A 12,446-nucleotide genomic window follows, 5' to 3' on the forward strand; every position below is an offset into this window, starting at 1 on the left:
TTCTCATGAACCTCTAAAAAGCTATTTGCCCAAGTGCTGACGGGCGGGGCGATGCTCAATAGCCCTACAATGGGAAAAAAAAGGGAACCTCCCTCACTGGTTGAACTGCATACCAGAATTAGGGACGTTAAGCGGATGGAATATATGACAGCCTCCCTAAATAATTCTCTTGACAAACATGACAAGATATGGGAGTTATGGGATAGGATGGAGGCTTCCAATGCCAACTGAGCCAGGATGGATATCCCCCTAGGGGGGTGCGTGGGTTCGGGGGTGTAGTGGGCGTGCTTCCTTCTCTCCCTCTCTATCACTTACTCTTCCTTTGTCCTGTGTCTGTCTGTTTGCTCTCTTGTCCTTACCTACATTCTTTACTATCCTCTATCCTCCCTTCTCCTGCCAATCTAGGTCACACAATTGATTATCGTTTGGATCAGCGGTATTACTCAGGCACGGAATCCTGCCTTACACCTGCCTCTATGGTTATGTAATGCTATGGTTTGTTTTTCTTCTCACGTTAATGTTTCACAATCACCCGGCCTCTGTAGTCGGGTTTACTTGTCACTGCAAGTGAAATGTAAAGGCAGAGTGTGTATCAATGCATACCATGACAAGTATCTTTACATGTGACTTTCTCTTATTACTGATTTTCTCTTTTAACTTCCCTGTATCTCTGTTGTAATCTGGAAATTTAATAAAACGTCAGTTTTCAAAAAACTTTATAGAGTTAATACAGTGCAAAGTCGCTACAGTGACTAGACAGGCATAGCCAGGTCGATGGACTCGGTGTCTCACCGACTGCTCATCAATCGCACCACCGTCCAGCTTCCGGTAGAACGTATTGCATCCCTTCCACTTGCCATATAGCCACATCCTGACGTGTTTCATCATCCCAACTTTGTTCAGGAACTTTTTGCAGTATATTTGTGTCATTGATAGATAAAATGGTAGCGCTAACTTACACAGATCAATCACATAGGAGAGAGAACGTATTGCGCCCCTTCCACTTGCCGTACAGCCATTGTACTGATGCGTTTAATCATCCCAACTTTGTTCAGGAACTTTTTGCAGTATGGTTGTGTCATTGATCTATGTAAGTTAGCGCTGCCATTTTCTCTATTACAGAGGGGAGAGTGTATTTGGATTATATGGTATTACTTTGAAAGAGGCATCAGTCTAGATAAAGATAAATTAGTATTGTGTTTTATAAAATCTGTGGCGTAAAGTTAAAATTGTTGGTGGCGCACAATTATTTTTGTTTTTTTTGATCGTTGAAATCGCTGACCAGCAGCCATGTGGTCCGTTGCGCAGATCAGAATGCAGGCTGAGTGGTCGTGTGAATGAGGCCTAACCCATAAGCACAATCATTATCTTGAGGCGAACTGCTTAAAGCCACTTTTGTTGGAACCATGCAAACATTTTTATGTAGAATAATGTTCTATTTAGGACTTTAGGTGCCCTAAAAATAGTTTCATCACCTTTCCTTTTGCAAAAAAATAATCCTTAAATAATACAGACGTGCACTTTAGTATGGCTAAATGCTATAAGATCTCACCACTCCACTCAAATGTTAGCGGTGTGAAAAATCTGGAATAAGACAAAGTTTGACATTGCTAGACTTAAAGTAAGTAGTTGTGTGATACCCAAACACACTGATCATTCTCTCCGTGTTTCAATGATTTGACTGGAGTTTCTGTTCTATCTATGCCTTCGGACATTGTACCTTATTTAACACTAAAGTTTCAGCCTATTGAATTTGAGTGCAATTTCACCTGCTATGTGTAGTTGCAAAACCAACTGAGCAGAAAATTGATACTGTGCAGTAGATCAGACTTATTTATACAATAATTTAGTGGAAATGTTGAAAAACTTTCCAAATAAACAACTTTCAGCACACAATCTTTTCAAAGGTGCAATTTCATAACCCTTGCGAAAGGCACAGAATGGGCAGTTCTCAAATTGCAATTCTTAAAGGCCAGAATGAGGATTCTTGAAGGAGAGACTGGCAGCAGATACGGGGAATGGATTTATGACCGTCTTTTATAGAAACCTTTAAGAAATGTATTTAAAATAAATTACTAACCTTGACAGCTGCGTTTTACTTCTAAGCCAGGGCAGTGTATGACTTATTAGGAGGGACATGTCCTACTTTTTAAAGGTGATAAAGTCTTTAGACAATAAAATAATGAAATGCAATCTTACAAAAATGATACTGTATTTTTATATAGGTATAATCCAAGTGATAAGGTGGGACTCGCAGGGCTTGAATGGAGAAGGGTTATAAGGTTTATTTTGACCAGGCGCAGGCTTGTCTACCTTCTTCCCGAGGAAGATGAGCTTGTGCCTCATCAAAATAAACTTTATCACAGAATGTTCACCTTTCAAGCTCTACAAGTCCCACTTTACTTTATCTTTTAGCTTATACATACTGTATCTCCTGCTTGGCTGTGCTCCCAGTCCCATTCTATCTATCTTTCTATGACAGGGCTTGACAAATTTGCTTAGAATCTAGGAGCTAGCTGAAAAAGTTAGGAGCCAGTTTTTTTTAAATCCTTTGCCCAGGGCCCAGAACTTGAATGTCTGGGGCATCGGGCAATAAGAATTGCTCATGCCTGATGCCAAGCGAAAAAGAACATTCTATATTCTATAACAGGGATATGCAATTAGCGGACCTCCAGCTGTTTGCAGAACTACAAGTCCCATGAGGCATAGCAAGATTCCGACAGCCACAAGCATGATACCAAGAGGCAGAGGCATGATGGGATTTGTAGTTTTGCAACAGCTGGAGTTCTGCTAATTGCATATCCCTGTTCTATAACCTATATTTAAAAAAAAAATCAACTTTTCTTTTGTTATAAGATTTTGCAAATATTTTTTATTTATTTTTTTCTCCACTGGTGTGCTCTGATAGGCTGCACTGATGAGGCAGTATTGAGGTTGGAACTGAGTGGCACTGATGGGCACCAATAGGCAGCACTGAGGTGCCACTGATGGGAACTGACAGGTGGTACTGATAGGCAGCACTGATGGGCAACACAGAGGGGGCACTGATGGATACTGACAGGTGACACTAATGGGCACTGATATGTGGCACTGATGGGCAGCACTGAGGTGGTACTGGTTGCCATTGGAAGGTGGTAGGGGCAATGGCTGGTACTGACTGGCAGGTGGCACTAATTGGCATTGGCAGGTGGCACTGGTTGGCAATGGCAAGTTTCACAGCTGATGGTGTAACTGTGTGAAACTGGATGCAGCGCCGCGGTGTGTGAAACTGTATGGAGAGAGAGGAGCTGACAAATTCAGCGCGGTGTCGTAGGTGGCCGGGACCCAGCAGCTATCTAGCCAATGATTGGGCTGTTTAAGGGGTGGGGCCCACATACACTTAGTGGCCCGCCCAGATCCCATCCCATTGGCTGGTGTTGGATCGCTGGGTCCTGCCCACCCCCGACATCCAACCTCAATTTTGACAGCTTCTCTCTCTTTCTCTTTCTCTCTCTATCTCCATACAGTTTCACACTCCGCAGTGCTGCTCTGCCAACAAAGTGTGGAGAAGGGAGGAGGAACCTCTCGCCATGTCAGCGGCTGCTGCGCCGCTCTCTTCCTTCTCCATCCCCACTACTGCCGCTAATCACGTTGTTAGACGTGCTCTGTGTCTGGAGGGCCTACAGGGCCTGAAAGGAGCCTCCATTTTCCCGACCAAGACCCCACAGCCCGCCCTGTAGCAGAGACACCTGTCACTGGCAAAAGCCCAGCCGCCAGGGCACAATTTCTATTCACAATGGCGACTTGGCGCCTGGGATTTGTCGAGCCCTGTTCTATGATATAAAAAGTCTGCACACCGGGTTAAAATGTCAGCCCACAGTGAAGACAGTTGTCACCAAATGGCGAAAATATGGCACAACAGCAACACCAAGAACTGGAGTCCCTCAAATTGATGAAAAAGAAGAGAAGAAAACGGGTCAGTTAGGCTGCCAAGAGGCCTACAGCAACATTAAAAGATCTGCAGGAATATCTGTCAAGTACTTGCTGTGTGGTACATGTGACAACAATCTCCCGTATTCTTCATATGTCTGGGTTATGAGGTAGAGTGGCAAGATTTAAGCCTTTTCTTACAAAGAAAAACACCCAAGCCTGGCTAAATTTTGCAAAAACACACTTGAACTTTCCTAAAAGCATGTGGGGAAAATGTGTTTTAGTCAAAAGATATGTTTGGCACAAAAACAACACTGCTCATCACTAAAAAGAACACCATACCCACCGTGAAGCATGGTGGTGGCAGCATCATGCTTTGGGGCTGTTTTTTTTTTTTTTTTTTATAGCTGAAACAGGGGTCTTAGTTAAAGAGGAAGTAAACCCTGATGGGTTTCCCTGCAAAGTTAAAGCATAATGGGCTACTATGCATTGCATAGGCGTAGCCCATTATGTGACACCTGCAGGAGAAGCCTGCAAGTCCCCGTCTTCCTAGTGGCGAGCATCCATTCTTCAGCCCTCTTCCTTCCAGGCCCGCAAACTCTAGCTCTGTGACTGGCCTTAGTCACGTGATGCCACGTGACATCACTCCCACGCATGCTCACAGGAGCCACCTTTTAATGGCATGTCCCGAGCTAGAAACGGCACAGCGTGCCCTTTCTAACTCCGGAGCATGCTCAGAAGAAATCACCGTAGGCAATTTGCAAATATCTCCTAGACCATGCAGGTCTGGGAGATATTTCAAGCACCTACAGGTAAGCCTTTAATCTAAGCTTACCTGTAGTGGCTGTAAAGTGTTTACAAACACTTTAAGGTGTAGAGGAAATTATGAACAGTTCCAAATACCAGTCAATATTGGCACAAAACCTTCAGGCTTCTGCTAGAAAGCTGCACATGAAGAGAAACTTCATTTTTCAACATGACAACGACCCAAAGCATACATCCAAACCAACAAAGGAATGACTTCACCAGAAGAAGTATTATATTTTGGAATGGCCCGGCCAGAGCCCAGACCTAAATCCAATTGAAAACCTGTGGGATTACCTGAGTATGGATGTGCATCGGAGATACCCTCACAATCTGACAGATTTGGAGTGTTTTTGCAAGGAAGAGTGGGCCAATATTGGCAAGTCAAGACCCAGAAAGACTGAGTGCTGTAATAAAATCAAAAGGTGCTTCAACAAAGTATTAGTTTAAGGGTGTGCACACTTATGCGACCATTATTTTATTTTTACTTCCCTCCACCTAGAAGATTTCAGTTTGTTGTTCAACTGAGTTATACAGTATATAGGTCACATTAAAGAGGAATTGCAGTTCACGTAATTTATAATAAAAACATCTTTACCATTCTGAAGCTTCCCTCTCAACCACTTTGCATATTACTTTATTTATACTGTGATTCTGTACTTGCCAAATATGCTGCAGAAATCTCCCTTCACGGAGTCTGTCTGTAACCATTTTAACTGTGGGCAGCTGAAGCTGTTGGCTGTTCACTTCATGGATTTACAGAGAGGCACACCTACAGCTCTGCGGCTCTGGAAAAAGTTCTGAAATGATTTATCTTTGTCTCATCTATTTATTTTTTTACATCACAGAAATCTGAAAATTTAACAGTGGTGTGTAGACCTTTTATATCCACTGTATGTATCTTTGTATCTATCTCTCCATCTTTGTATCTAGTGAAATTGTCTAGTCACTTGTATAGTAACAAAACAATTTGTTACATGTTACACCTGTATTTAGGGTGTAACACGGTGAAAATTGATTGTGGGTGCAGTACTTTTCAAGCTCCTGTAAAAAAAAAAAAAAAAAATGCTATTTTTTTTTTATTATTTCTTTTTTTTTTTTTCCTGCAAAAACTTGCATTTTTTTTTTTTTTTAAAGGTGAACCTGTACTTTAAATTTTCACACATTACCTAGGAACAGCTGTTAATGGTCAGGTTGGATAACTGTTTTTCTGTGAGCTACCCTAACCTATACGAACTTTCCTGAGCCAAAAAATCTTGGTGATCGCCCAGGATCGATTTTTCCAGTCAGTGATCTGGTCTACCCAAGATTTGGCCTGCATCTGGGGAAGAGGAGTTATTGGCTTAAAGTGGTTGTATAGTCTTTTTTTACAACTTTTACCTACAAGTAAGCCTATAATAAGGCTTACCTGTAGGTAAAAAAAAATCTCCTAAACCTGTACGGTTTAGGAGATATTCCCCCCGCAATGCGTCGCTGACTGCAAGGGGATTCTCGGCTGAAAGTCCGGCAGACGCTGGATCCTGCCGGAAAGAAATCTCCCGCGTGCTTTTGGGCGGGAGGGACAATATCGCGGCTCTGGCCACTCACAGCGCTGGAGCCGTGATACCCGGAAGATCGGGCGAGATGTCGGGGCCTCGTTCTAAGGTAAGTATTTCATAATGAGCTAGTATGCGGTGCATACTAGCTCATTATGCCTTTTGCCTTGCAGGTGTGGAAAAATAAAACCCTCAGCGGGATTACTACCGCTTTAAAGCTTATTTGGACCAAGCTGTGATGTCAACTGTCTGCCTCTCCACCTCAGCCAATCAGGGGAAGCTTTGTATTTATAGAATATTTTGTTCCTGGGAGTGGGACGGGGACTTCCCACCCCCTGCCAGAGCACAGCGCTGTATCCTGTATATAGCAGAGGCTACAAACAGCTTATACAGTGGGCATATCTGGTAGTGAAGGTAAAAATTCGTTTTAGACCAGCTTGGAGATCCGCTTTAAACTTGCATGCTCAGCATGTACAATTGTGCATTTTTATATCTTAACACCAGCCAACGCTAGAGCTGGGAGGTTTTCTCAAAAAAAAAATAAAAAATCTACGACATTTATTTATTTTTTTAAAAAAACCTGATTCACGATTCGAATCTGAGTTTTTTTTTTTTAAGGACACTGCGCTGGTCCTGAGGAGCTGCGGGCAGCACTTTTTAGGCGAGGCCGTGGCTTCAGCTTACTCTGTGGCGCCTGACCTCGCAGACTAGACCTAAAAACTCCTGCCCGCAGCTCCTCAGGACCTGCGCGGTGTCGGTGAAAAAATCGATTTTGCTGAAAATTTTTATCTAATTTACCGCTCAACTCGATTCAAGATTCAAATCGATTTTTTTTGCCCTAGCCAACGCACAGTTTGGTGCCTTGAATGTTAGACCTGTTCCTGGGTTTATTTGACCCACTGATTCCAAAAATATGGCACTGATGTTTGCCTTTTACTTCTAGTTTTTTATAGATGCAGCATGAATGCCATATGCCACTTTTTTTTTCACTCTGGTGGCCTGCCAAAATTGAGGATGTAAATATAAGCAAAATATGTCTGGATGATCGTGATGTAGACATAACCTCTACGGTGCTGGATCGACAAAAATGAAACCACATAAGTGTCAATATACACACCTATACAATCATAACTATAATACTGCTAAAGTGAATCTTTAGTCAGAAAATGAAGTCCTGCTGGATCACTTCAGGCTGGCCCCTTTTGCAGGTATAGCCATGTAAAGCATTAAACATAAATGCTTATACTGTTTAAAATTCAGTAATACACTGCCTCACCCTGCTTTACACATGCTCAGTTGCTCTCCATTTTCAGGCACTACTGAATTTGTAGAGGCCTATCTGACAGCCTTAAAGTGCAATTAAGCCTTTACAGTCAAGGAAGCTGCTTCTGTCTGACCTATAACTGTCATGGTGTTGCACATGTGATCAGTTACACCACCAGCCATTTAATGGTTTGACAGTTTGGCTGAGGAATTGAGCAAATGTGACAGTTGGCAATCGTGGCATTTCAGGAATGTATCTGGTTTTTAAAATTTTGTTAAATTGATGGGTTTAGTTCCGCTTTGAGTTTACTGTGGTTCAGGGGCTTCAGCAAAATGGCAGCCTCCAGCAAGAAGAAATGAGCAATGCTGGAGGCAATTTACAGCACGTGCTGATTTTGGTAGCATAATTATTAATGTGGACTTTAGGTTTCTTGCTAAAGAACATTATTTTTGAAACAAGTTGTTTATGGGTAAAGTTTCACTTTAATAACGTTAGATGTTTCTGATGTAAAATGACAGTTGTAAGTAAATAAACACGCGCACTATATCGACTGACTTATATGCAAAAATACAAATTGGGTAACAGACCAAGTTGATCAACAAAATCCATTCAAAAAGGGACTAAAAAATAAATTCAACCATATCTAAGAAAACAGAGCTGATGCAATCTAGTCAATGTGATCTAAATCCGCGCCCCAAGTAACCCCAAGAACATGTCTACAAGGCTAGTGGAATCATTCTGCAAGACAATCATTCAGGAGTTGGATTGTCTGATTGCTGTCCTCTGTCTATGGCAACCTTAGGCAGTATTTTCATTAAGAGATGCATTTTACCAGATCTTTATCTAAATGAAAACTGTTTTGATCCATGTTTCCTGCTTTTTTACCCTGGACACTCCTAGAACTTGATTATAGTTGAGAAATGAACATTGGATAGTTGAGTTACAGAGCAGGAATGTTGTTCTATATGTACAAATTCCTTCTCCTGTGACTCTTCATAGCTGATCAGAATGCATACAGAGTAAGTGCATCTAGCCCGTTGCTTTCAGATACATCAAATTGTCAAGTACGAGAAGCCCAGGGGACACCAGAAGAAAATAAATTTGTCTGCCAACTAAAGAAGCAAAATTGCTTTTATTAACTGGTGAACTGCTGAGGAGCAGTGGATTCCCATCGTGCTGGGCTTGTATATTATGTAGCTAGCTGAACAAGCAGTTAGTATATATTTATCATGAGGAATCTATAATACGTTGTCAATACATAGTGTATTTCACTTTATTTTAATAAGCAAAGTGTAAAAAATCTATTTTTAGATTACAATATGGTTATGGGGAAAAAAAGGTTTGTTTTTTGAATGTTGTATTACTCGTTAAAGGATTATTTTATTAAATAAAGACTTGGAAATTTTGTTTTTAATTTGGGAAACCTAGGTCTCTATAGCTAGTAGAGCTCCACGATTAATCGTCAAGAATCGTTATCGCGATTTTTTTTTTTGATTTTTTATTTTTCCCCATTGTGATCTTGACAAAAGTTTCATGATTCTTGCTATGCAAAAAATTCTCTCTGCCCTTCTGAAGCCACAGCCGTCAAAAGAAAGGAATAAAAAAAAACGGGCAGTCTGCTAAGAATCACAACATTCTTTAGCAGGGGAACTAAGTGTAAACGTTGTAACAATTTGTCAAAGGAATAGATTTAGTGCTCTTTCACACGGGGCAGATCCGTGCTGATCCACCCCGTGGACATCCGCTTGCTCAGAGGGGATTGCTCCGTCAAGCAGGAAGATGACAGCTACGTGTCTGCACACTGCGCAGGGACGGACCTGTCAGAGCGCCGCTCTTCCCTATGGGAGATCGGGTGACGACGGACCGTAGAGTCCGTCGTCGCCCGATCCGAATACGATGACAAATGGAAAAGTAGTTTTTTCCTCCGTCACACTTTTTAGGATCGGAGCCGGTCGGATGTCAGCGGACATGTCGCTGCTGACATCCAACGCTCCATAGACCTCTATGGAGCATCCGTTCAGGTCTGCCAAAAAAACTGACAGGTGGACCTGAACGGATCTTTCATGTGAAAGAGGCCTATGTGTGTAAAGGAGGAAAGTTTAACCACTTAAACAGTAAACCTTTTTTGCCATTTGTTGGTTTCAAGTTAAAATTATAATTTTTTTTTTTTCTAAAAAAAACCCCAAACATTTTATATATATTTTTATAGTAGAGACCCTAGCGAATAAAATAGTTAGTTTCAATATTTTATGTCACACTGTATTTGTGCAGCTGTCTTTCAAATGCAATTTTTTCGTAAAAATTTTTTTTGTATAATGTGAAAGATTTTACGTTGCGAGAATCGTGATCTTTTTATTCTAAGCAAAAAAATTGTGTTTCTCATTTTGGCCAGAATCGTACAGCTCTCTAATAGATAGAAAAAATATAGTTTAGACTTAATTCATTCATTTTATTTATTTTTTTGTATACAGGATTTATGTAGTATCAACAGTTTGTGCAACGCTTTACCATATAAAGGGAGACCGTACAATTACAATACAGTTCAATACAGAAAGAATAGGTGAGCCCTGCTCAGGGAGCTTACACTATTGCGTGTTAATGAACTTCTGCTTGTCATCTTTAACAAAACTCTTACTTGGATTCCCAGTAGGTTGAGAAAAAAAACCCCCGAAAACCGTGGTATCAACACAAGTGATGTTAGTGCACCAATATCCCCTGCTGTTCTATTGAATTCTGACAGCAGGGAGGCCCTCCCACGACCACCAGGATTGACAGATCAGGGTCGCAGCCATTGGCTGCAAGTGCTGAATGGATGCTGGTTTTCCTGCATGACCCATCCACAAATGCCGGGTGTTAGATCGGCTTCTGTTGGCTAGACCAATGTGCGCACTGTCCGAAAGTCAGATTATTCCTGCTAAACTGCACTGGTTTTGGACTGTGTGCAGCCAGCCTTACCCTAGGCAAGCTGATATATAACAGTTTTATTACATGAATTTGAACTGTGTATCTGCTTAAAAGCTTTGGTGTAATCCAGGCATTGTTCACCTTACTTGTAAAAGTTTGAAACCTTATTATTCTCTCAAATAACAAAGAAACAGCAGCACACTGATAAGGTCATCTCTCTGCTCAGTCTGTTCTCATCTCTTGACTTAGTAGAGGATATTAGAGAAGACTTCAAAATAAATTTGGGTGGTTTACCAGTTGCATTTAAAAATACACGTGCACTAAATATTTGCAATTATGCGCTAATAATAGTTTCAAAATCCATAACTGCGTTTTATTGTTTTTAAAGCCTTCTACTTCATTTATAGGTGCTGAATGTGTTCCTGTACGGATTTATCAGTGCTTTCATTTTTCTTTTACAAGGCAATGGATCTGTCTGTGGATGAGTCCAGTTTAACAGGCGAAACTTCTCCGTCTTCTAAATCTACCACCCCACAACCAGCAGCTACTAATGGGGATTTAACATCCAGAAGCAACATCGCCTTTATGGGAACTTTGGTTAGATATGGCAAAGCAAAGGTGAGAGTGTTTATGTATATTTCATTGTTAAATCCTATTCTAGCCATGCATCCAGTAATGTGGCTTAATACCTAGTACACGAGATGAGAAAATCGAATGCAGAAATACGGCTTTTGAAGTGATTGTACGAAAATCTGGTCACCAGTACACCACTTTACAGAGCCGATCACAACCGTTCATGCAAAATTATCTGAAGGGACAAACGCAAAGATTTTTTTTTTTTGTGCGATAACAGAACTATTTTAGTTTTTAATATGTAATGTATTTGGCCAAAAAAAAAATTGGTAGACCAAGAGCACGCATGTTCGGAAACACAAAAGAATACATTTCAACACAATACATTGCATTACTTCTGAAGTATTTTGTTGTATGAGAATTTTTGTTAATTCAGTAACTTCTTCATTTTTGATATGAGACTGGAATGCAAAAGAAAAATGGATAATCATTTGTCCAATTTTCTCATCCTGTATACTGCTCATTGTTTGAGCAGCAACTTACAATTGTGTATGTCTCCTAGAAAGTACATTTCTAATTTCTTATTGAGATCGGAGGTTCTCTAGAAACAACCGCAGAAACAAGTAGCAAGTGGATGTTGGTTGATTTGTCATTGGGCACTTCAGCTCGATTTATCATACATGGGTTCCTTTTTTTAGTTCTATAAATTTGACTTGCACAGTAGTTTGTGTAATGCAGACATTTTAGAGGGCTATCTACATTTAAAAGTAATTTTAAATTGATTATGTAAATATTTTCTCAACTACTTCAAAAATGAATAGTAATTATAGAAGCTTGGAAAATTGGGGAAACTTACACATACTGTATATCTTGTATATCTTGTGTGTGTGTGTGTGTGTGTGTGTGTGTGTGTGTATATGTGTATATATATATATATATATATATATATATATATATATATATATATATATATATATATATATATATATATATATATATATATATATATATATATATATAATTTTAATTATTAAAGCTAAAAAAATCAAACTATTTTTTTAAGCTAAACCTTGGTTTGCCTTTTAATGAATAGGGTTCTTTTTTTATTTTTTTATTTTTTTTTAAAGTAGAATTTTATTTTCATACACAACAAACAATACAGAAAACAAACTTTATATGGAGCAAACATCGCTCAAACCAATACATAATCTGGTAAACTGGTATACATTTAGTGGGTATGTGACAACCTAAAGGTCACATGTCTATTCTGCTTAATTGGACCTAATCAATAATCAGGGGGCTTCATTTAGTCTTTCAAGGAAGTGGTGGTATGGTACTTTCGGAGCTGACCCAAGAGCCCCAAATCTTAAGGAATTTTTTTGGGCATCCTCTGGCCTCATATGTCAACTTATATAACGGTATTGCATGATTAATGGTAGTGATCCAAAAGGCTATAG

General features: G+C 40.1%; 1 protein-coding gene across 4 annotated transcripts in view; it reads left to right on the forward strand.

The window, feature by feature from the left end:
- The window catches only part of ATP2C1 (ATPase secretory pathway Ca2+ transporting 1), a 204,974-nt gene that overhangs the window by 101,327 nt on the left and 91,201 nt on the right, over nt 1-12,446 (forward strand). For all 4 annotated transcript variants that reach the window (XM_077491506.1, XM_077491504.1, XM_077491505.1 and 1 more), the window contains one exon: nt 10,879-11,034. In XM_077491506.1, the coding sequence (XP_077347632.1) occupies nt 10,879-11,034 (156 nt within the window). The remainder of the gene's footprint in view (nt 1-10,878; nt 11,035-12,446) is intronic.

This window comes from Lithobates pipiens, unplaced genomic scaffold (genome assembly GCF_037356315.1).
Source record: "Lithobates pipiens isolate NorthernLeopardFrog02 unplaced genomic scaffold, aLitPip1_a1.2 Scaffold_19, whole genome shotgun sequence".
Taxonomy (NCBI): Eukaryota; Metazoa; Chordata; class Amphibia; order Anura; family Ranidae; genus Lithobates; species Lithobates pipiens.